Raw genomic sequence first — 26,939 nt, 5'->3', positions numbered from 1 at the left:
CCTGCAGGTGAGCTGACTGAAACCCTGAAGCATAAGACACAAACTGGAAGTGAGCCCGGGGCTTCTGAACCCTGCCTCCTGCCATCAAATCATATCACAAACACTAATAAATTTGTACAGCTAATAAAATTATGTGTACTTATGGGATGTCATTTTACATCTGAGAGTAACTGGACTGTGAAACTAATCACACATGATATACTTATAATATGGAAAACTACTGCTAGAAATTTGGTTGTTTTTGTTCTGGCTCTAGTTTAGCAATGCAAACTAAAGAATTAACATCACAGGAACTGTCAGAGAATTAGTTTCATTCAGTTAGAAGGTATAGCATTGCTGACATCCTCTTAAGTTTATAGGACTTTTTATTAAAGAGTACTGTAAAATGAACTTTTGATACTTCTGAAAAACATAAGATGCTCCATAATGGTTTTTCAGGCATTCCTTCAACAATGCTAAAGTGTGCTCTTCATTGAGGTGGCCTCTGCATATTCATTCTTGGGAGGTTGTATGCTCTAGTGTCAATGAACTTTAGGAACCTTTTCTGCAAGCAGAACCAACCTTGTGTGGCACTGCACATTCATAGTTGAGATTATAAAAGGACCCAATCACCTCAGTGTAGAGCCAACCACCTCAGTTCTTGCCATTATGTAGCCAGATGCCAATACAGTGACACTCTCTGTCACCACAGTGCTTTTTTCCAGGAGGATTAATCCAAAATTTATTTAATTTCTGGTGTATTTTAGGTAATTTGCATCATTACACGTTCAGGTTTTTATTCTGACCTTGGGTCACGGCAGCCTTGGGACAAGGATGGTCACCCCATCAAAAACTCAAATAAGGAAAAAAGGATTCAAGTGCTGCATACTTTGCCCATCCATGGTCTTGGAGGCAGACACATATAATTGCTTTTCACTCTGCCTGAAGCCCATTCCCTAGATCAGTGTTTCCCAAACTGGGGACGCCACTTGTTCAGGGAAAGCCCCTGATGGGCCGGACCAGTATGTTTACCTGCCGTGTCTCAGGTTTGGCCAATTGCGGCTCCCACTGGCCGCGGTTCGCTGTGCCCAGCCAATGGGGGCTGCGGGAAATGACGCAGGCTGAGGGACATACTGGCCACCTCTTCCCCCAGCCCCCATTGGCCAGGCACAGCGAACCGCAGCCAGTGGGAGCTGCGATCAGCCGAACCTGCAGATGCGAAACAAACAGGCCAGGCCTGCCAGGGCCTTTCCCTGAACAAGTTTGGGAAACACTGCCCTAGATGGTTGCTTTGTTTATAAGACCTTCATACTTCAACCTTTTATAAAATGCAGAGTCCCCATGCCTTCCTCACAGATGAGGCCTTATGATTGCAGTCCCTGCATCTAACGTTGGATCAGCTGTGAAGTCACAGACTAAGCCAAGTTTGGATTCAAAGTTAGGCATGTCATAGAATCACAGAAGTGTAGGACTGGAATGGGCCTCCATAGATCATCTAGTCCAGTCTCCTGCACTCAAGGTAGGACTACATAATAACTAGACCAGACCTGTTCTTAAAAACCACCAATGAATCATAGAATCATAGACTATCAGGGTGGAAGGGACCTCAGGAAGTCATCTAGTCCAACCCCCAAAGCAGGACCAATCCCCAACTAAATCATCCCAGCCAGGGCTTTGTCAAAAGCCTGACCTTAAAAACTTCTAAGGAAGGAGATTCCACCACGTCCCTAGGCAACGTGTTTCACCACCCTCCTAGTGAAAAAGTTTTTCCTAATATCCAATCTAAACCTCCCCCACTGCAACTTGAGACCATTACTCCTCGTTCTGTCATCTGCTACCACTGAGAACAGTCTAGAGCCATCCTCTTTGGAACCCCCTTTCAGGTAGTTCCAAGTCAAGGAACAACACGTCCACTGCTTTCCCCGCATCCACAGAGCCAGTTATCTCATCAGAGAAGGCAGTTAGATTAGTCAGGCATGACTTGCCCTTGGTGAATCCATGCTGACTGTTCCTGATCACTTTCCTTTCCTCTAAATGCTTCAGAATTGATTCCTTGAGGACCTGCTCCATGATTTTTCCAGGAACTGAGGTGCAGCTGACTGGCCTATAGTTCCCAGGATCCTCCTTCTTCCCTTTTTTAAAGGTTACTGAAATTCCACAGCCTCCCTACTCAATATGTTCCAGTGCTTAACTACCCTGACAGTTAGGAAGTATCTCCTAATCATAGAATCATAGAAGATTAGGATTGGAAGAGAGCTCAGAAGATCATCTAGTCCAACCCCCTGCTCAAAGCAGAACCAACACCAAGTAAATCATCCCAGCCAGGTCTTTGTCAAGCCAGGCTTTAAAAAACCTCTAAAGATGGAGATTCCACCACCTCCCTGGGTAACCCATTCCAGTGCGTCATCACCCTCCTAGTTAAATAGTGTTTCCTAATACCCAATACCTAGACCTCCCCCACTGCAACTTGAGACCATTGCTTCTTGTTCTGTTATCTGCCATCACTGAAAACAGCCGAGCTCCATTCATAAAGTCCAACCTAAATGTCCCTTGCTGCAATTCAAGCCCATTTTTTCTTGTCCTATCCTCAGAGGTTAACGAGAACAATTTTTCTCCCTCCTCCTTGTAACAACTTTTTGTGTACTTGAAAAATTGTTATCATGTCCCCTCTCAGTCTTCTCTTCTCCAGACTAAACAAACCCAACTTTTTCAATCTTTCCTCACAGGTCATGTTTTCTAGACTTTTAACATTTTTGTTGCTCTCTTCTGGACTTTCTCCAATTTGTTCACATCTTTCCTTAAATGTGTCACCCAGAACTGGAGAGAATACTCTAGTTGAGGCCTAATCAGTGCAGAGTAGAGTGGAAGAATTACTTCTCATATCTTGATAACACTCCTGCTAATACAACCCAAAATGATGTTTGCTTTTTTTGAAACAATGTTATAGCATTGACTCATATTTAGCTTGTGATCAACGATATCCCCATATTTCTTTCTGTAGTACTAATTTGTAGGCAGTCTTTTCCCAGTTTATAGGTGTGTAATTGATTTTTCCTTCCTAAGTTGAGTATTTTGCATTTGTTCATATTGAATTTCATCCTATTTACTTCAGACCATTTCTCCAGTTTGTCATGGTCATTTTGAATATTAAGCCTCTCCTCCAAAGCCCTGGCCAACCCCTCTGTGTTTTGTTTCATCCACAAACTTTATATGTGTAATCTTTATGCCATTATTTAAATCATTGATGAAGATATTGAACAGAACCGGTCCCAGTATCAATCCCTGAGGGACCTCACTCATTATGCCCTTCCAGCTTGACTGTAAATCACTGATAACCACTAGAAATGGTTTTCCAACTAGTTATACACCCACCTTATAGTAGCTCCATCGTGATTGTATTTACCTAGTTTGTTTATGAGAAAGTCATGTGAGACTGTATCAAAAGCCTTACTAAAGTCAAGATATACCACATGTACTGTTTCCCCTCATCCACAAGGCTTGTTACCCTATCAAAGAAAGCTATTAGGTTGGTTTGACATGATTTTTTCTTGAAAAATCCATGCTGACTTTTACTTATCACCTTATTATCTTTTAGATATTGGCAAATTGATTACTTGATATTTGCTCCATTATATTTTTAGGTACTGAAATTAAGTTGACTGCTCTGTAATTCCCTGAATTGTCCTTATTTCCCTTTTTATAGATTGCTACTATATTTGCCCTCTTCCATGATTTTTTGAAAATAATCGCTAATGGCTCAGATATCTCCTCAGTCAACTCTTTGAGTATTTTAGGATGTATTTAATCAGGTCCAAGTGACTTAAAGACATGTAACTTGTCTAAGTAATTTTTATCTTGTTCTCTCCTTATTTTGGCCTCAGATCCTGCCTCATTTTCACTGGTGTTCATTATATTAGCCTTTTTTGGTGAAAACTGATCATGGGCCACCATGACACCAAAAAGTTGTTGTCAGACAGAATAGGATCTAAGGCTGTAGTGTCTGTTTTCAATGAGCACTAAGATTTCAAAACCATTAAGAAGATTACTCTGGGAAGTGAGCCTTCTAGTGGGAAATCTCTGCAATGTCAAAGCCAAATTTGACTTCTGCATAATCCATCCATACCTATGAAATCTATTATAAAGGCATACTGGTGTAATATCAGAATAAGAGGTGGCCTCAGCATCACAAAGATTTATTCAATTTTAACATGCTAGGACAGGGACTATCCTTAATGCTATGAATCTGCTACCTTCTTTCTTGATCAATGTGGACAATGCCCCATCATTTGGGCATCCTCTTTGACTCCAGCTTCTTTCTAGGTTCTCACATACAGGAGATATAGATATAGATACAGATATAGATATAGATATATAGTTGATTTTTTTTCTGCATAACATCTCTAAGATATGCCCTTTCCTATCCATACACACAGAACTATACCTCTCATCCAAGTTCTCAGCATCTCATGTCTAGATTACCATAACATCTTTCTCTCTGGCTTTAACAAATGCAAGCTTACTTCACCCATATACATTCAGAATGCTGCTGCAAAGGTCATTTTCCTATTGCATCACTTTGACCATATCACCCCTCTTTTTATATCACTCCACTGGCTCCCTCTTCTCTTTTGCATCAAACATGAGTTGCTTGTTTTCACTTTCAAGAACTTTCACAGTCAGTCTGCATTCTATCTATCATCTCTCATTTTCTGTTGAGCTGCTAGTGCTCACCTCTAATCAGCCAATGATGCTAGTCTCCATGGCCCCTTTGTTAAATTTTCAAAAATTTTCTCCCATTCTCCCTCTCATGCTTGGGAGGCGCTCCCCATAAATATCCACAAAGCCACCTCATTATCCACATGCAAATCCTTCCTCAAAACTTTCCTTTGCCATGATGCTTATTAAAAACTTCACTAGGTTTAGGCTGCTGGTGTGCAGAGACCAATGCCTATCATGCTGACCAATACTGTCTCATTGTTTACATGTACTTCCCCATCTATTTATATCCACGAGTCATCTCTTGTCCGATACTTAGACTGTAAGACCCTCTAGGATAGAGACTGTCTTCTTGTTGTGTGTTTCTACCGCACCTATCACAAGGAGGTCTTAGTCCAGGTCTAGGGCTCTTAGGCACTATGGTAATAAAAATAATACATAATAGTAATAATGATATCATCAGTGGGGGGTCCTCTTCAGCACTATCTCTCCTCAAGTGGGTCATCAATTCCAGGATCCCATTGTAACCGTGCCTTAGTGTGTCACAACTGAGGATGCCAAATTCAGGATGAACTGCTGAGAAATAGGGCAAACACAACTCAAAACTGGTGGTTATTCTTTTATACGATATACCAAACCAGCCACAAAAGTAAACTCCTGTTTCACCACACTGGCTAACAAGAAAACATAAAGGCAGTTTCCTCAGGCATTCCAGGTCCTACCACCAAAAACACTGGGTTCAGAAATGAGTGGTTCTTTACAACCAGTCTCATCAAATAATAGGTTCTTCTGATATCCACCCAGTCAATATACAGCTTAGATACTACACCAAACTCATGCTGATGACAATCCTTTAATATAAAAATCTAAAGGTTTATTTATAAATAGAAAGAAGTAAATGTGAGTGTTAAAGGAATCAATTACATACAGTAATGACAAATTTCTTGGTTCAGGTTTGTAGCAGTGATGGAATAAACTTCTGGCTTAAGTCAAGTCTCTGGAGTACATCCACAGCTTGGATGGGTCATTCAATCCTTTGGTCAGAGTTTCAGTTTGTAGCAAAGTTCCTCCAGGGGTAAGAAGTAGGATTGAAGACAAAATGGAGGTGTTTCCAGGGCCTTTTATAGCTTTTGCCATGTGGAGGGCATCCCATTGTTTTTACTGTGGAAAATTACAGCAATAAGGTGGAGTTTGGAGTCACTTGGGCAAGTCACATGTTCATGCCCAATTTCCATTGCAGGAAGCCATTACCTACACTCCAAACAGCACATTTACATGACAGTCCACTCAGTGTAGATGGGCATCTCTTAATTTGTCAAGTGTTTCTTGATGGGCCTCTTAATTTGAACAGATACTCCAAGATGTGCTGGCTAGCTACTCTTTGGGCATTACCCCAGGAGCAAACATTTGAAATCCAAGTATAGAGCCATTACTCATAATTTCAAATATAAAAATGATACATGCATACAGATTGCATAATCATAACCATCAAATCATAACCTTTTCATAGACACCTCTCTCGACAACCTTTGTAAAATATTCGCTGCAAATATATAACAGCGGTTGCAACAATGATCTATATGGTCATATTTTAATTAGATAATGTCACACCCATCCACAACTAAGTGCTTATTAGGTACTGGAAGATAAAATCCAGAATTTTCTAACCTATGCCACTCAGGGCTCATTGGTTATTTCAGTGAGGGACAGGAAGAATTGATCCAAATTAGGTCATACTTTCTCATTGGAAAGGATGCCAAAAATATTTGACTCCTTGGAACCAAGAGGGCATTTGTGTGGCTCCAACAGGCATTACTTTCCAAAAAGTCTATGAAACACGACTTACAAGGGTATACTGTTTATACTTAGGCAGCTCTCTAAGAATTAAATATATTATGGTAAATAACCATTTGTCTGAGTATTTAAAACCAATGAAGGAATCTAAAATTGTCTTTATCAATTTACTTAGTGAACTAATGTTTCTATATAAAGAAAGTTCATCAGGGTGCAAGACTAATGCCAACACATGCAACAAAAACTAAAGCAGAGAAAGCTTATATTGCATGTCTTTCATCAAGGCATGTACAAAATCACTTGTATAAATCTGTGTTTTCTGGCACTTGTGTGTCTGATGGGAAAAGGATTAAAATTTGTAATATAGAGTATGAATTCTGATGATGAGTCAGCAGAATTCATACTCGTATTACAAACTTTAATCCTTTTCCCATCAGACACACAAGTGCCAGAAAACACAGATTTATACATGTGAGTTTGTACATGCCTTGATGAAAGAAGTGTAATATAAGCTTTCTCTGCTTTAGTTTTTCTTCATCTTTAATTATTTGTTTAGAGATAATACCTTTCATTGGACTAACTAGAAAAAAAACCCCATTGTACAGACAAGTCATTCAGGCTAAAAATCCTTTTCATCTCATCTTAAAATTCCTTCATTCTGTACCACTCTTAACTAAGCAGCCGATTGTCCCATTCACTTCCAAGAACAGGAATTGAAGAATGCAGAAAAGGTAAAGTTGATTCTCCCCTTTTTCCCACCTCTTCATTAACTCACTCTTCCCAGTCAATTCTGTTCTATTTATTAAATTCATCAGTAGATGTCACATACAACCAGTTTGGTTTTTTGTTTATTTGTTTTTATTTTATCTGTCAGGCTTCTACCAGACTAAGATTGCCACTATTATTTCTTAGGCTGTTCAAAATGGAAGATCATTGACATGTGGAAACTTCATCCATCCTGACTAAATTAGCTCTGAAAAAAGGAGCATTTTCTCAATGAGATGTATAGAGAAATTAGTTGCATAATTGTAATTAACATACAGTTCAATACCATTTAATTTTTGTGTATGGTCCTATGTACATGTCAAAAACACTTTACAGAAATAGCACATTATCCTAGAAGAAATAATGTTGAGATTTCCAGAAAAATGAGGGAGCAGGAAAAAATGTTAATGGAGTGAAAGAGTTGAGATAAACGTGACTTTTCACAAGAATGAGGACCTCAGTCATAGCTACCAGCTAAGCGAATCAAGATAAGAAGATGGGCAAGAGATAGAGGGATTTAGATTTGTGTGTAATTTGCCTGAAGGTATTAAAGCAAGATTAAAGCAAGCAATGAAATGTCAAAGGACCAAAGTCAGAAGTTTAAATGATTCCATAATGGAAGATGTAAACAGATGATGTTAAGCTTCCAACAGGAATTTCAACAGTTCCATTAAAGCAATGGAATTTAAACTACTAGATGAAGGTACTGGTGACCAAATTGTTTTCTGACAAGCTGAAGAAGAATAGCAATCTATAACCTTGAAAACTGTACTGAGATCAAATATAATAAGGGAGAAGAGTTATTAAATAACCTTGAGAAGGGTGCCCTCTGCAATGTAAAGGGTGCCCAGCTAGTTTGAGAGCAGTCAAGATTGTTGTGCTGCAAGTGTTACTCAGAAAAGTGAGAGAAGATCTACTTTCTCCATATCCTTTCTCAGGGGCAGATTGTGAACTGTTGTGAATTGATGAGCAGTTACTTGCACAAGTATTTTGATTTACTTCAATGGGAATACTCACAAATGTGGCTAAGAGCTTTGCAACCTAACCTTACCTTAAGGAAAGGGGAATAGGCAAGTAAGAAACAGTGAAGTGTAGGTTTTCTATGAGATGGTGATAATGACAGTTTTGAGCATGCCATAGAGAGATCCTTTGGAGATGTTGATAATACTCTGACTTTTTAATCTTCAGAACTGATTTACAAATGTTTATTAATGATAATGGAGTGATATTAGAGACAAGAGTAGGAAGGAAGGAGACAAAATAAGACTGGAGGAGAGTCTGGTGAGGAACTGTTTTGTTCACAGCTGGAATGAAGTGCTTGGAAGTTCGTGTTCAGATGAATCCTAGAACAGTGGACTGATCATTTTAATCCAAGTATGTATTATCTTATGATGAGTGTTTTTCCCCCTAGATATCAATGAATGCATGATATTTGGCACCTGTTCACATCAATGTACTAATGTTAAAGGATCATACAAATGTATATGTGAGAGAAATTATAAGGAAAAGAATAACAGCTGCATAGCAAAAGGTAAGGCTACAAAAATTATACTAATTAATAATAATCAGTTAATTACTTACATCATTATTTACATATTTAATGGCTACTACTGTATTTTGACTTTATAATTTATGTTAAGAAAAATGAGTCAAATAGTTCAAACAATGTAGATTTACTTGTGATCATCAAGAAAGCAATCTTTCCAAGTATACATAAGCAAGCTGTCTCTTTGCCTGCATGTGTTTTACATTTCTACCACTACAGTTTCTCCTGTTTAAATATGTCTTCCATAAAGGTTAAGACACATAATATTAATATTAATACACACATGACTGAAAAGTCAGATAAAAATTTTATTAAATAATGTAGGTATGTTGTTGAAATTTTAGAGGCCTGAGAGCAGAATCAGATTTTTTTCATGGAAACATTTTCTAATGTTTGGAGCAAATGACTGGGTATTTGGAGGCTTTCCCACTGGTTTGCTGAGCAATCTTGGACAAATCACGTAGGGCCCCATTACTAAAGGTATTTAGGCACCTAATTCACATAGGTACTTTTGAAAATCTCGCTAGGCACCCATATGCATCTTTAAGTGCTCAGGTACTTTTTGAAATCTGACCTTAATCTCTCTGTGCCTTAGTATTCCAAACTGGAAGTGGGACAATAATAATTACCTACTGTGGCATAATGCTTTGAAGTAATATATAAATGCAAAGTGAATACATATGCATATATTATTATTATTGTTGGCAAAATGCTAGTGGCTAATGGACTGTGTTAAGGAATAAGTGTTGTATGCTCCTCCTCATTATACAACATTTAGGGGGTCAATTTTCATTGACTTAAAAGGAAAAAAGCAATAATTCACTGCCGGAATTAAATAATTTAAATTTCTATTCTCTATTAGAATGTCATTTTTCAATTGTTGGATATATGAAAGTATGTCCACAGTATTTCCATAGTAGTTCCTAACAATCCTACAGTGGAGGTGAGGTTGTAGTGTATAGTGTATTGTGGGTGGCAACAGTCAACACCATATGAACACTGAATGCCCCATTTCTCCTAACAGTGACCTGTCACAGGAGGATGACTCTCCTGAGTCAATATTAATTTGCTCTACACGTAATAAGAACTCTATCAGGGTTCATAATCTGCATTTACTATTGAGGAAGCAATAAGATCAAGATAAAGGATCTTGAGCACCCCCTGCTGCTGATAATGGGCAGCTACTTGTAATCAAGGGTGACATAGAAGAATTTAACATTAGGCTTATAATTTAATAATTACCTTTACCTATTGATCCTTAGTCTTCACACAAGTTTTTGGTCACACTCATTTGGTCTGTCAATGCACCATTCTGACAGATTGCACATAATAGTGTAGCACAACTGCATGGCCACTATTTCTGTTACTATTTCCTGTGAAATAGCTCCCATTGTGACTTTTTTAGCAATAGTCGGAGAGCAAATGGCCTTGAATATCTTATATCCAAAAGGTATGAAATCTTGGATGGTAGTTACTGTAAATCATTTATTATGGACAAATATCTAAATTTTAAAATAAAGCAAAGACCATTAGTGTGCTAATTATATATCCAATATTTAAATATTTTTCTCAAACTTCATTTATAGCTTTCAGAGAATGCTATTATATAGATAATTAATGGTACCCGGGCATTTCAGATAGGTAATAACTGGGGTATCGCTATGAGTAAATGCTGAATTTAATGGTGAATATAGTTCATAACATGGCTCTGTTTGTGTTCCTGTTGAAGTCAGTTTCAAAACTCTGTTAACTTCAGTGGAAACAGGATCGTTACCCTTTCTTAATTTGTAGAGCAAGCTCAAATAATGCATATGAAATCTTGACATGTAAAAATTGCCTTTAATGTATGTATGTTCATTTAAGAAATTTTAAAAGTACATAATGAATATGAAAATGGAATATATGAAGTAATGAGTATTAAATTATATTTTTATGTTTGCACAATCTCCCTTACCATTTATATGTTGCTCGTGTTTTTAATCAATAAACTCCTTGAGTCAAGGACTGTGTATTGGCATCATCTAGCACACTGCAGGCACTAACAGAGTATTACTACTTCTACTACTTCTAATAGTGTGATAGTGTTTATAAGGCTGAGCAAACACAAATCAAGTTCCCTTGTTAACATTAAGAAATTATACCAAATAAAAAAAATCGATACAAATGAAAAAATATTGATTTTTTACTAGGTGTTAGTTAAAATTCACTTTATTTTTGTATTTCATTATAATAATCCCCAGGCTCTGAAGATCAAGTTCTCTACATTGCTAATGACACTGATATCCTGGGTTTTATATATCCATTCAACTACAGTGATGTTCATCAACAAATTTCACATGTTGAACATAATTCAAGGATAACTGGGATGGATGTATATTATCAAGGTGATATGATTATTTGGAGTACTCAGTTTAATCCAGGAGGTATTTTCTACAAAAAGCTCCATGGCAGAGAAAGAAGACAAAGTAATAGTGGTTTGATCGTAAGTAAACCAACCTGAAAATTGCAAGACACAAATCTTTGCTTATTTATTTATTTCTCCTTTATAATGATATATATCCATTTTGTCTAGGTTGGAGAAAATATTAAATTTATGCAGATGCATATGATATATGAAATAAGTTTTACTTGATCAAGACTTTATTCAAATTATATGTGCTTCAAAATAAATCACTAGTACCTTCCTTACTTATAAACTCTAATGGACAGTAACATTCTGGAGAGGGCTTTGAAGGGTTTTCTGGAGCCCCTGGCTATAATTCAGCCATGAAAATGAAGGTTGTTATGCTTTACTGCTCTGTGATTGAGATCACCCCCTCTCTGGGTACCACATAGTTAGATGATTTACCTTGTAGATGATAAAAGTACTTGTAGAGCAAAATTCAAGTAAAGTGCATTTAATATTAGCTTGCCAAGTGGTAGTACTTCGTCCCTTAATTATAGTTATGAAAATCAATTTCATTTAAACAGGAAAACAAATAAATTGCTTCTTCCCCTCTCCTATACCTTTTCTCTGCAAACACGTATATTCCCCGGTACATGAAGCTTATTACAGACTAATGGAGATATTTTTTGTTAAACTATTGGTAGCACATCACTAATACAGGCAGTTGAGATCTGATGTAGATGTAACTTAGTATGTGAATGTGTGTGTGAGTGAGTGAGAGAGCTTTCAGTGGAATGAAGGAAGGAGACCTTGACATAATAAGCATTATTAAAAAAATATAAAATGACAAAAAATGGAGTAAGGTTATAAACTGGTGTACTTCCAACAATTCTGAAGGAATTTAAGAGCTGCTGACAAATAATAGGCAACCTCTCATTAAAATGAGTTACTTTACCTGAGAACTGGAAGATAACACATGTACCCACTGCAAGCAGATCTTCAGCTGCTGTCAATCACCGTAACTCAACCTTTAATAAAGACCTAAGGGGCAATCCAGGAACACTGACGGAAGCAATCTTTAAAAATGAGGGAGAAACCACCACTGCTTTGTGAAGGAAAACTGTAGAACTCTAATCTCTTAGAATTCTTTGATCATGTAAACAAAGTTATAGATAAAGGAGAACTAGGTGACATAATGTATTTAGACTTTCAAAAAGCCTTTGACAAAGCCCCACACAACAGGTTATTAAGGAAACTAAGTAATATGAGAGGTAAAGTTCTGTCATGGATTATAAACTGGCTAATACATAGAAAATAAACAGTCAGAATAAACTGTCAATTTCCCTGTGCATCTTTAAATTGCTCACCATTTAAACTTGCTAATAGGACCTTATTGAGTTGAAAAAATGTTTTACTATCACCTCTTTTAGAGCCACTCCAGATTCTTTGATCCATGTATTTCCTCTTGTCTCTTCTCAGGCTGTTTTTCACTGCTTTTTCCTTTTTTAATACAGATTTTTTTTTACTGGTTCTTTTTCTGGGGGTGTTTTTGAGTAGCTAATGTTTGCTTTGGTTTGTTTCCTTCTTTCACACAATTGCACATATCCTCACTTATCCAGATTTTAGGTGTGCTTATTTGAAAACCAATTAATGTTTCAGCATCTGTGATACTGTCATGGAGCTAGGATATGTCAATGTTATCTTGTAGCACCTGAAATCTGTTCTTCAGTTTAGTTTGAAATTGCTGTTGTAATATCTTGTCTATTAGCCATTGGCTGTCAATTTTCTTCATCTAGTCTGAAATGCTATATATCACAGGCCATAGCACAATCTAGCCACCCCGACACTAACCCAACAACCAGAATTAAACCAAAGTATTACCATCTTCCGGAGACTAAATATTCTATGCACAGGCAGAAAACAGCAGGGACCGAGGTATCATCCCCAACCTTGGCACTGAAGTCCCCCATTACTAAAAAGATGTCATGCTTGGGAATATGGTCAGTCAGAGTTTGTAAGCAATAGAAAAATTGATCTTTGATCTCATCGTCTCATTGTCATTTTCATGTATGGTATTTGAAACCTATCTTGGAGCAATTGTCTGTTAATTAAGTTCTAGTGTATAAACTGTTTTTTTCAATTTGGAAGTCTTAATTAACGATACTTTCTCTGAGTGCTAATCATTTTGTTTCTCTGAATATATTCTGACCTTTTCATTTTTGAATCACTTTTTATCAGCTCCTGGCCATTGATATTCACTTATTCCAAGGATTTCACGATTCTATTCATCCAGTTCTTTCAGCATCTGCACCACTTTTGTTGTTGCAGCCATTGTTCTAATGTCCCATACATTCATAGTTTGTTTTTACCATTAATAAAGAATTTCTCAGAGACATGGTTTTCACTAAAACCCATTGTTTCTGCTGAGATAGAATCCATTTGGCATGCTGCTTGCCAGAATGGCTGCTTTGTTGTTTTTCTATAGCTTCACTTCCCTGTGAGGATAGGTTGTTGGCTTTTACACTCAGTCTCCAACCTGGAGGACCAGTGGAATCTTTTCATATTGTCCAGAACCTTTGACTTATCCAGCTTGGGTAACCTAACTAGGAGTTAAAATTCCCACTGCCATAGCTCTCAGAGTCAATGAAGCACACAAGCCTTTGCACCACATCAAGGTGCGGACCCCATGTAAGAGAGGAATGGTTTGAAAAAGACAAATTTTACACCACTCTTTAATGAAGAATAAGGGGACAATCAGTGCAATGGAAAGGCAACAAATTTAAAACCGACAGCAGCCGATGGTCCAATTGTCTGATCTGGTATGGTTGTTCCTGTATCACAAGTATTAAGGACTCTGTTATACCGGAATCCTGTTGCAAGACTAAGTGGATCCTTCTTATAACTTCCCTTCTAAAAGGAAGGAAGGATCCTATAACATCCCCATGCGATAAGATTTTTATGTATTTAAAAATTAAAAGAGTACATATTCAGGATTTCATATTTATTCCTTTCTTAATTTATATCATTATATTGCTAACGGCCTAACTGGTGTTCTCAGGCAAAAAAAATAGCTTAATATTTGTAAACAGACCTAAATGTCACTTCATGCACCTCCACAGAAATGCTGAGTTTTTTCTTAATGTATTTTCAAACAATTTTTAGTGGAAAGTAAAATGAATATTCATTGGATATTTTACACCTCCCCCCAAAAAAGGAGCTTGGAACTGCATTAAGGACATTGTCACCACTTCCGCTGAGGGTAATAATGTGACCTTTGTGCCTGTGTTTATTTAAGTGTTTGAAAATTAGAAAATTGATTACATATTAAATGTTATTTATTTTATTCTTTTAATTAGTATTAATTCCTGACACTTCTGTTCACATAATAGATATGGACTACCTGAACATGGACTCCATAGTACCATATTCTCCTCTATATTATAAAATCTTTTCTAGCTGTCATTTAACTCTTACCAATCTGCAGGCTCCTCTAAGTATCCTTCCTCCAATTTCATTTCCCTGGCAAATGAATGTTTTTTCTCTTCTTATCTTCTGAGAGGGGGAGTCAAGTTTATCTTGGCTGTCCATGAGGATAGGGAAGTGAAGGAGAGGTGCACAGATCCAGCTCTGCTATATGCTATGCCCCTCCTAAAAATTTAGGGAAGTTCCTCCACTGACTTTCTGGAGGTCAGGATCGCCATGGAAATTTGGGAGGCTAAGCTCAGTAGGTACATTCTGTGCAAAAGTGGCAGATATCTATACCTAATTAATACTGCTAAAAACAGCTCTTCAGTCTCTCAAAAAGGTTTTTATTTGGACAGCATGAGAGAAGAGAATGAGGTGTGCGATTTGGTGAATACTGTAAGGGTAGGAGCCCCACTATCTGTATCTGTGCTTAAAACTAAATAGACTCACCTCAACTTTGCTGATATTTTCTATTTGCTGCAGCATTTCTCTTATCCTTCCCTCTGCTTGCCTTACGTGGTATACTGGAAGCCATTAGTCAAAATGTATCTTCCCAAACTGCGCTCGTCATTCAAAGATTTTTTTTTTCAAATCAGTCAGTGAATCCCTAAAGAGACTGTAGGACCATAGGCATCTCTGATAGACCTCTGTTATGTTTGTGAAGCATTCATCTCCCCCTGCTCTAACATATAATTGATCAGCAGGTTAATTAGTTTTCCAAGCAATCAATATCACTTTAATGCTGGTGCTTAAAATTGGTATTTGGAAGTCTGACAATTCCTTAATTGTAACTCAGGTTTTTGAAGTGATAAACTGCCAAAGGTTAAATTGTATCTTTTAATCTAGATTGAGCAGTATCTTTGATCTGTAAATCGGGGCAGTAAACTTGCACAAACCTCACCTGTGTTTGTAGGTAATTACATTAATACAAAAATCCCTCAGATGAAATTACAATGAGGGATTAGCTTTCCACAGATAGCTGCAGATTTCTATAACTCTATGAAACAAGTTTCAGAGTAGCAGCCGTGTTAGTCTGTATTTGCAAAAAGAAAAGGAGTACTTGTGGCACCTTAGAGACTAACAAATTTATTAGAGCATAAGCTTTCGTGAGCTAATGCATCCGATGAAGTGAGCTGTAGCTCACGAAAGCTTATGCTCTGATAAATTTGTTAGTCTCTAAGGTGCCACAAGTACTCCTTTTCTTTCTATGAAACAAGTTAAAGTTTGATTCAAATGGATGAACTAAAAGATTTCAGAGTAGAAGTCAACTCTTTGGGGCTTAGTGACAGAAGCAAAAGATGCATGCATTTTGATCGTGTGAAAACTATATAATTAAATTGGTGATAAGGATGAAGCTAATTACTGACATCCTTTGAAATTGGACACATCAATTAATTGGGACAAATTTTTCAAGACAGAGAGAGAGTTGTTGTGACTCAAATTCAGATACTGTTTTTGGTGAGAGCATAGAAAGAAAATTGGCAATTAGAAGAATTGTAGCCTTATAAGAACAGAAATAAAGTTTCTGTGAAGATTTCTGTATATTAGCCTGTAATACAGTAGTAATTGGCCCTATACAAAACAGTTGCTAGACTATTTTTCTAAATGTATCTTTGTAAAGTTAGATTATTACTTATGGGTTTGTTATTTATGGAACATAAAATCATTTTTAATAATTTAGTAATTCTGTAAGCAAGATTGAATAAATTGTGAATGCTGTGTTAACGCACATTAAAAATCAATAGTGCAGGCAAATTGCTATTTAACTAGTGTTGCAAATATCTAAGATATATCAAATGCAAAAGAAGTAGTTTCACAAATTCATTTTCCAGCCTATCCTCTTTTTTTGGCCAATCTTTCCATTCAATCCATTGTTTCTTTTAAACTATTACTCTTATTGTTTTTCCATAGCATTAACTGGGCAAACATTGACTGCTAAGGATATACAATTCTTCTTAAAGTATTGTGTGCACAGATCCATACTTTTAAATGTATACTCCAAGTCTTCACAAGAGCAACTGTTGGGACTGTATGTGTATGTGCTCCATCATGGTATCAGATGTCAGGCCCAAATGAATATGAAGAGCTACCACTCAGTTCCTTCCAGCTGTCGGACAACCTAGTCAGAACTCTCTAGAATTCCTCTGCTTTTTCCTTTCATCTGCATAGTTTGTCTTATCCTTAGTTGCCATGGTGGACTAGCATACATTGTACCTTCTATACACTGATGATTCTTATCTGCTGAGGAGATTCTGTCTTTGTGCAACTTTAAGCCAGATGACTGCATGAGAATGAGACCCTGAATTCTGGCAATTCCTGTTAGAAGGAGTCCTTAGCTTGGTGCAAAGTGACTGTTAATTAGCACCAGGCCCTTCCTTCTTGCTTACGGGCAAGTCAATGTTGGAATCCCAAAAGGCTCCAGATCCAAAAAGGCAGAAAGGGTCCAGATGATCCAACTAGTGTCATCTGTCGCCTCTTTGGATCCAAGTCAGTAGTCAATATCATCTGATGGTTGCTTAATAGACTGTGTGTTAAAGGATCTGAAGGGTTGTTTGTTGCATGATAACTGTAGGCTCCAACATTTCAGGACTATTCTCGCCTGATCTATATCTAATATGGCATTTTCTCAGTTTGGGGAATAAAATATTGCTCTATAATCAATAACCATACTGTGATGGTTTCTAAACCCTATGTTGTTACTGTGAAATTTTGAAAATCTTCAGTACATAAGAACATACAAACAGCCATAGTGTGTCAGACCAGTGGTCCATCCAGCCCAGTACCATCTTCTAACATAGCTAATGCTAGATGCTTCAGCGGGAATGAGCAGAACATGTAATCATCAAGTGCTCCATCCCCTTTTGCCCATTCCCAGCTTCTGGCAAACAGAGGTTAGGGACACTTCAGAGCACGGTTTTACATCGCTGCCCATCCTGACTATTAGCCATTGATGGACCTATCTTCCATGATCTTATCTAGTTTATTTTTGAACCCCCTTGTAGTCTTGTCTTCACAACATCCTCTGGCAAACAGTTTCACAGGTTGACAATGCATTGTGTGAAGAAATACTTCCTTTTATTTGTTTTGAATCTGCTGCCTATTCACCACCCTGTACTTTAAGTGGGGAGGGGTTTGTCTGGCTGGCCGGGAGAAGAGGGCAATGCTTTCTGGCTTGGGGGAGGAGGGGAGACGTAACACTGATAGAAGAGCAGTCAGCATGGTGGATGCCTCACCACCTAGGAATGAGGGGTTTAAAAGGGTTAGCCTGTGCCTGTCCTCTCCACTCATTCACTCGGAACAGGCTGGGCAGCACCCACTCTCCCTCCCTAATTAGGTCACAAATATGCCCAGTGTTTAGCTATATCTGCTGTGGGCATTACACTAGATGCCCCACTAAGGGGGTCTAACCATATTGGCTAGGTGCAGTAGGGTTTTTTTTTTGCCTTCCTCGCAGCAGGTTCAGGTAGGCTCTGTTCATGCATAGCATGACGGGCGGTAGGCCGTATGTTGCATCACTTTATTTAAGTGTATAGCAGATGTTCAGTGCAGGTACTCTATAAATTAAGGCACACAAGAATGGAAAAATGGCTTGGAAAAGGAATTAAGGACAGATGCTTGGTAATTAAGCAAGCCGGGGGTGGTTGGGGACTCCTATGATTGGTACAGCAGGCAGCCAATCTCCCCATCATCATAGTCCATCTTAACCCCTCCTATGAGGGGGGGTGATCAGTAAGGTCCTGGCAAGGGAATTACTGGAGGGACCTGGATGAAAAGGGAGGGGAGCTGATGGAACCCCCCCTCCCCCGGAATTGGCTGGAATTGGTAAGGTCCCAGCAAGGAAATTGTTGGAGGGACCTGGATGAAAAGTGGGGGAGCTGGTGGAAAGCCCCCCCGCCCCTCCGAAAAAAAAGTTGGCTGGAATTGGAGGATCCCGGCAGTGGATCTGCTGGAGGGACATACATTTTGCACCTGCACTGCACATTATTATCTGCTGGGTTAGTCCCAGACATCTGTCTAATAATAAAGTTGCAGCCTGATTAAATCCATATCTAATGTCTCCTGTCATTCTTTCGGCAAAGCCAGACAATCATTTCATTTGGTGACCCCTAGGTCGTGTGTTATCAGAAGGAGTAAACATTTCCTTATTTACTTTCTCCACACCAGTCATGATTTTATAGATCTCTATCATATCCTCCATTAGTCATCTCTTTTCCAAGCTGAAAAGTCTGTCTTATTAATCTCTCCTCATATGGAAGCTGTTCCATACCCCTAATAATTTTTCTTGCTATTTTCTGAAACTTTTCCAATTCCAATATGTCTCTTTGGAGATGGGGTGACCAGATATACACTCAGTATTCAAGATGTGGGCGTACCGTGGATTTATACCAGGGCAATATGATAGTTTGTCTTATTATCTTTCACTTTCCTAATGAGTCAAATATTTTGTTAACTTTTTTGACTGCGACTGCTCATGGAGTGGATGCTTTCTTGAGTGGTAACTGCTAATTTAGACCCATCATTTTATATGTATAGTTGGGATTATGTTTTCCAATGTGCATTACTTTTCATTCATCAACATTGAATTTCATCTGCCATTTTGTTTTGTAAAATCCCTTTGTAACTCCTCTCAGTCTGCTTTGGACTTAACTATCTTGAGTAGTTTTATATCATCTGTAAATTTTGCCACCTCACTGTTTACCCCTTTTTCCAGATCATTTATGAATATGTTGAACAGTATTGCTCAGACCCATGGGGGACACCACTATTTACCTCTCTTCATTCTGAAAACTGACCAGTGATTCCTACCGTTTGATTCCTATCTTTTAACCAGTTACTGATCCATGAGAGGACCTTACCTCTTATCCCATGACAGCTTATTTTAAGAGCCTTTGGTAAGAGAACTTGTCAAAGGCTTTCTGAAAGTCCAAGTATACTATATCGACTGGATCATCCTGGTCCACATGCTTGTTGACCTCCCTCAAAGAATTATAGTAGTTTGGTGAGGCATGATTTCCCTTTAGAAAAACCATGTTGATTCTTCCCCAACAAATTGTGTTCATGTATGTGTCTGTGTATGTGACAAATCAGTTCTTTACTATAGTTTTAACCAATTTGCCTAGTACTGAAATTAGGCTTACCAGCCTGTAATTGTCAGGATTGCCTCTGGAGCCTTTTTTAAAAATTGGCGTCACGTTAGCTGTTGTCTAATAATCTGGTACAGAAACTGATTTAAATCATAAGTTATATACCACAGTTAATAGTTCTGCAATTTCACATTTGAGTTCTTTCAGAACTCTTGGGTGAATACCATCTGGTTCTGGTGACTTATTAAGGTTTAATTTATCAGTTTGTTCCAAATCTCCTCTAATGACACAACAATATGGGACAGTTCCTCAGATTTGTCTCCTAAAAAGAATGGCTCAGGTTTGGGAATCCCCCTCACATCCTAATGCAAAGAATTTGTTTAGTTTCTCAGCAATGGCCTTATCTTCCTTGAGTGATCCTTCAGCATCTCAATTGTTCAGTGGCCCTATTGGTTGTTTAGCAGGCTTCCTGCTTCTGATGTACTTACAAAATTTTTTACTCTTACTTCTTGAGTCTTTGGCTAGCTGTTCTTCAAATTCTTTTTTAGCTTTTCTAATTATATTTTTACATTTCACTAGCCAGAGTTTATGCTCCTTCTATTTTCCTCAATAGGATTTAACTTCCACTTTTTAAAGGATGTCTTTTTGCCTCTAACTGCTCCTTTTACTTCATTGTTTAGCCACAGGGTTTGTTGGGTTTTTTTTTGGTCCTCTTACTATGTTTTTTTTAATGTGGAGTATACATTTAAATTGAGCCTCTATTATGGTGTCTTTAAAATGTTTCCATGCAGCTTGCAGAGATTTCACTTTGGGCACTGTACCTTTTAATTTCAGTTTAACTTCCTCATTTTTGTGTAGTTCCTCTTTCTGAAATTAAATACTGTTGTAGTGGGCTGTTTTGGTGTTCCCCTTCCCCCCACAGGGATGTTTAATTTTATCATGTTATGGTCACTAATACTAAGTGATTCAGTTGGATAGTTGAAATCCCCCATTATTTTTGCGTTTATTTTTATAGCCTCTCTAATCTCCCTGAGCATTTCACAGTCACTATAACCATCCTGGTCAGCTGGTTGGTAGTATATCCTTATTGCTATATTCTTATTATTCAAGCATGGCATTACTATCCATAGAGATTCTATGGTACAGTTTGGTTTATTTAAGATTTTTACTTCATTTGACTCTAGGCTTTCTTTCACACATAGTAAAAGTGGTAAAGAGTCCTGTGGCACCTTATAAACTAACAGACATATTGGAGCATAAGCTTTTGTGGGTGAATACCCACTTCATCGGATGCATGTAGTGGAAATTTCCAGAGACAGATATAAATATGCAAGCAAGAATTAGGCTAGGGATAATGAGGTTCGTTCAATCAGTCCTCTTCTAGCAGTTGAGGTGTGAACATCAAGGGAGGAGAAACTGCTTTTGTAGTTGGCTAGCCATTCACAGTCTTTGTTTAATCCTGAGCTGATGGTGTCAAATTTGCAAATGATTTTTTGCAAAAGCTCAGAATTAAACAAAGACTGTGAATGGCTAGCCAACTACAAAAGCAGTTTCTCCTCCCTTGAAAAAAGAAAAGGAGGACTTGTGGCACCTTAGAGACTAACAAATTTATTTGAGCATAAGCTTTCGTGAGCTACAACTCACTTCATCGGATGCATTCAGATGAAGTGAGCTGTAGCTCATGAAAGCTTATGCTCAAATAAGTTTGTTAGTTTCTAAGGTGCCACAAGTTCTCCTTTTCTTTTTGTGGATACAGACTAACATGGCTGCTACTCTGAAACCTCTCTTCCCTTGGTGTTCACACCTCAACTGCTAAAAAGGGCCTCATCCTCCATGATTGAACTAAGCTCGTTATTCCTAGCCTGATTCTTGCTTGCATATTTATACCTGCCTCTGGAAATTTCCAGTACATGCATGCGACGAAATGGGTATTCACCCACGAAAGCTTATGCTCCAATACGTTTGTTAGTCTATATGGTACCACAGGACTCTTTATCGCTTTTACAGATCCAGACTAACACGGCTACCCTTCTGATACTTTCACATATAGTGCCACTCCCCACCCCAGTACGACCTATTCTATCCTTCCAATATATTTTGTACCATGGTATTACTATGTCCCATTGATTATGCTCATTCTACAAAGTTTCTGTGATGCCTATTATATCAATATCCTCATTTAATACGAGATACTCTCGTTCACCCATCTAAGTATTTATATTTCTAACATTTTTATACAAGCACTTAAAAATTGTCACTTTTTAGCTGTTTGACATTATGTGATGTAATTGAATTGGACTTTTTTACATTTGACTGTTTCTCATCATATCTTGCCCATTTTTATCACTTTCCATCCTCTCCTCCTTACTAGGATATAGAGAATCTCCATTAATAGATAGTCCCCTAAGGGATGTCTCCTTCACACCTGTCTGCTTTCCTTCACCCCTTTGTTTAAAAACTCTACATTCTTTTTAATTTTATGCCCCAGCAATCTGGTTCCATTTTGGTTTAGATGGAGCCCATCCTTCCTATATAGTCTCCTCATTTCCCTAAAGGTTCCCCAGTTCCTAATAAATCTAAACCCCTCCTCTCTACACCATTGTGTCATCCACGCACTGAGACTCTGCAGTTGTGCTTCTCTAACTGGTCCTGCACATGGAACTGGAAGCATTTCAGGGAGTGCTACCATAGAGGTCCTGGACTTCAGTCTCTTATCTAGCACCTAAATTTGGCCTCCAGGACCTCTCTCCTATCTTACATGTACCACGACCACGAGCTTCTCCCTAGCACTACACGTAAGTCTGTCTAGATGTCTCAAGAAATCCACAGTCTTCACACCCAGCAGGAAAGTCACCACGTGGTTCTCTCAGTCATCGCAAAACCCAGCTACCTGTTTCTAATGACCAAATCCCCCCATTACTATTACCTGTCTCTTCCTAATAACTGGTGTTCCCTCCCTGAAATGGTATCCTTATTGCAAGAGATACCCTGGCATCATGTGAAAGGAGCATCCCCACTCAATTCCCTCTGTTCCAGTTTGCTGTTTTCCTTCCCTGAGATGTTCATCATCCTCAGTAGTACAGAGGCTGTCAGACCAGGGATGGGACCTTTCTTCTGTGTAAAATTAGTCTCCACAACATAAAGTTGTTGACCTCAAGTCTAACCAACTGAATCACTCTGAGGAGACAATGGAGATCCTACTTAGTTAGAAACAACCCTAATACACGGTGAGGATTTGCTTGCAACCCCAAACTCTCAAATAAGTTAAAATATATTTAGTTGCAGAGATTACTGTAAGAAATATTGCTAAAAATAGTGTATCCTTTATGTTGCTGTTTATTTATCCTTATTCTGTCCTGTAGAGGGCTGCTGTCAGCCCCTCACCTCATTAACCTGGCCGCAGCATTGTTACTGGAACCTCATCATGCTCCCGTCATATAATGGTTAATGGCAGAAGTAGGGGGACTGTCTGCTCATTGCACCAGAAATTAGGAGCCCCAACCCCATTCCCCACCTTCTTTAGGAGATGCCTCCTCCTAATGCGATTCCAGTTTTTCAGGGTACCAGCTCCCGTACTGAACAAATAGCTGCTCTGGCCACATGCCCATTTCCAACAAAATGAATTGTGTAGCCTTACCTAACCACCAAGGTCCTGGGCTGCTGAGAAGAAAGTGGGAAACTTTCTCAGGCCAAACTTCTTTTAGTGAGGGAGAAACTTCTTTTTCAGACTCCAAAAGGTAACTAGCATGAGGTCTCAAAACCCAGTCCCAGTAAAAAGAGGGAAGGGGACAGCTTTTCTTTTCAACACAGAATGGCAGCCTGGATAGAGAGAAGGGGTTAAAGCCCTCAATGGTGGGTACACAGGAGCCATTAGGCCTATGCTTCATCCTGTCATTCAACCAATCAGCCCCCCTCCTCAAGCCCACAAGATGGCTGAGAGCTCAGGAGAAAGGAAGCAACCCTTAAAGAAGCCACAGGTTTTCTATCCCCTGGGGTCTGAGGTATTATGTTATTTCAAAAGAATACTAGGCCCTAAGCCTGCAATATGATGCATGCAAGCAGATCATTAAGTCTGTATGGTGTCCAGTGAAGTCAGTGGAGCTCTGCCTGGGCAAAGGGGTTTCTCAGCGCAGATCTGATTACAGAGTATAAATTAGTATTAAAAGACATTTTGATTGCAAAATATAATTTAATTAAAAGTCTTGGCAAATATCCATATTTTATTTTTTGCTTGGAATGGTTTGTCTCAAACACTACTAGAATGAAGGCCTCAGTGTTACTGCTGGATAATTAATATTAATAGCAAAACACTAACAAGTAGCATTAATCTAGTAGAACTAGTAGAAAATGCTAAAATTCTTTGACATTAATTCATTTCTTTTCTGTAATTTTGTAAGTATAGAAAGCCAGTAGCCCCCTTTTCTAATACAGGAGTGCCATATGATATATTTGTTTAGACTTTTCCAAAATTACTCTGACACTGTTTTCAAATTAACACTATTTGGTGTGTGCTGTGACTGAGTTTGCTTCTTTAATCTTCATTTAAATAGAAAATTACGATCCTGTCAGTCTTTAGAATATAAAGGATTTCTTGGCATTTTTGCAGGATTAAGGATTTACATACAATGAACTATCTTAATTCCCCATGCAGTCCTTATTATGTCGTCTATAAATTGAACTGACCTTCATTTTATTTAAAAAAAAATCCGGTAAATGTCTTTTTGCTATTACAGGACTCTGACACCTGAGGCAAAGAAGTTATTCTAAGTAGATTTTCCTTCCTTTTCTAGTATTTAGTATTTTGTCACCATGTTTGGAAAAATATAGACATTTCCTTCTAAAATAGTTTAATACTATTGTATACAAAAAGAAAAACACACATTTGAATATGTGCAAAGCCCTAAATCTTAGATTATTTGTCTCTTTCTATTGGAGAAAACAATGGCACATTCCTGGCTTGCAAAATGTAAAACTTTCTATAGGAATTCTGACAAATATGAGAACTACATTTTTCTGTATTCCCCAAATTTAATTTTATTTTTTCTTTAATTTCTGATTCTGCAATCTGCTCCATGTGGGAGGAATCCACCTTCAGGGAGCACCTTCTATTGTCAGAGCCGTAATTGTGGCCATGAAATTGTAATAGATACATTACAGCTCAGAGTTATAAAAAATTATTCAGTTATTTAAGATTCGTAATTCTAACCCAATAGTTTTGAAATGATGCTGTTTATTTTTGTATAACACTTAAAAGTGTGATTCAGTGGAGTTATATTTCATGACTTCCATGTTGTCTGGGTCCTCCAATAGCCACAAAACTTGCTTTAGCCAAATCCTCTCAAAAATATCATCTAATATAATGTGTATCAATGTACAGTTTCAATGGCTGATATCAGTAAGCACCCTGTCAATCAGCTAAAGAAGACAAGCAGTGCTAAAAAATATCTTTTCTAGGATAGTCCAAGAGTGTGCAGAGCCAACCAGAATGAACAGCATATATGCCATTCATTACAAAATAAGATTGTACTTATCCTTGGCAGACTCCTGTACAGCCATGATTTAGGACTCCATTCAAGAATTTTTTTTTTTTTCAGCAGCAGCTCTACCCTACAAGCTTTTTTTCGGACTGCAGGGCTATACTTTTGTGATGGATTCACTGCAGGTGCTTCCCCTTGTGGCTCAGTGTGGCATAACAAAGCTCTCTTCTCTCTACTACTCCTGCCATTGGTCGCTCTGGCCCCTCAGTGGCCTCTCTTCCTGTAACTCAGCTCTCTGGCCAGGTCACAATTTAGACCTACCCTTTTGGGGGTAACAAAGTCCAAAAAATAAAAATTCAGATGTCCTTACAAAAAGGTCTTTGGCCCTAACTCTGGGCTCTGTGTTCTTCATACCCTTCTCTCGCGGCTTTCCACTATCCTTGTTCCCTTGTTGGGCCTCATACCACCTCATCGGTGGCTGGTAGGTGAACTACACCTTCTCACTCTATTTTTGGATTACAGCCCTGTAGTAAGCAGGTCAGGTCTGCCTATTTTGACCTGTCCCAGCTACCTCCCTGGACTTCTTCCTGCCATAGCTTTCTACCAGGCCTTCTCTGCACAACCTCTCCAGGTTCACCCTTTTCTCAGACTTGCAGCGTTCTCCCCTGAAATCCCTGATTAAATCGCAAACCAAAAGTATAAACATAACCCGAGTTTCACCCTCTTCAGACTTGGCCTTTACATGCCTCTTAAATTCCATTTGCTGTTCCTCCTCTAAACACCTTCCAGAGTGCTCTCCCTGTAGTCTAGATCCTGTCCTTTTATCAGGTCTTACCACGGGAGTCTGCTTTACTCCCCGTGGCTGCTTTGGCTCTCTCTCCTGACCTCCATCAGACATCTCTACTTAGGAGAGAGCTTCAGGGCACACAGTCCCTCTGGGCTTCTTCCTTGATTGCTGTGTTTTCTCTTTTCTCTTATCTCAGAGAGTGACTGTAGAGTCCTTCACACACTCCCTGCAGCCCCCCTTCTGTTCTTTACTTTTGCTGTTCATAGTGCTTTCCCAGCCCCACCTCCCAGCGGGGCTACATCAATAATTAAGCATGGCCCAATCTCTAAGTGCACCTCCCAGCTGGGCTACATCAACAATTAAGCATGGCCTCTTAGGTCCATATAAACCTATTCCTTGTTCATGTGGGGTACCACCCCTATCACAGTTGGCTAATATCAAACCATCTTCCTCCAGCCCTTTAGAATTACAACCAGTATCATTTTGTTTACTTCAATACCAGTAGCTCCATCCTTTGAATAATAACATTGATTTTGATGTTCCACATCTTAGCATATGCTAGTACCCTTTCCTTAAGAGGTACAGTGGTAATAGCCTCATTCAGAAGTACAAAAAAAATTGTTGAAATTGCTCTTCCATGTGGCACAGTACTGTGAAACCAACCTGCTGATGGGCATTACCCCTGGAGAAACCTTTCTATGCTACTAAATATTTTCAAGTATTCAACCCACAGTTTGTGCACTTATACCCATACAGTTGTAAGTGATTCTGTAGCTCAGTATTATGACCAGCCAAACACATATCACATAAATGTGCAGAGTCATAGAATCATAGAAATGTAGGGCTAGAAGGAACCTTGAGAAGTCATCAAGTCCAGCCCCCCACACTGAAGTAGGACCAACTAACCTAGACCGTCCCTGACAGATGTTTGTCCAACCTG

General features: G+C 38.5%; 1 protein-coding gene across 1 annotated transcript in view; it reads left to right on the top strand.

The window, feature by feature from the left end:
• The window catches only part of LRP1B (LDL receptor related protein 1B), a 1,336,604-nt gene that overhangs the window by 1,215,529 nt on the left and 94,136 nt on the right, over positions 1 to 26,939 (top strand). The window contains exons 76-77 of the mRNA XM_043505072.1: positions 8,666 to 8,785; positions 11,041 to 11,282. Of these exons, the coding sequence (XP_043361007.1) occupies positions 8,666 to 8,785; positions 11,041 to 11,282 (362 nt within the window). The remainder of the gene's footprint in view (positions 1 to 8,665; positions 8,786 to 11,040; positions 11,283 to 26,939) is intronic.

The sequence above is a fragment of the Dermochelys coriacea genome, chromosome 11 (genome assembly GCF_009764565.3).
Source record: "Dermochelys coriacea isolate rDerCor1 chromosome 11, rDerCor1.pri.v4, whole genome shotgun sequence".
NCBI lineage: Eukaryota > Metazoa > Chordata > Testudines > Dermochelyidae > Dermochelys > Dermochelys coriacea.
The sequence above is the reverse complement of the archived record's forward strand: the minus strand, read 5'-3'. Positions and strand labels throughout refer to the sequence as shown.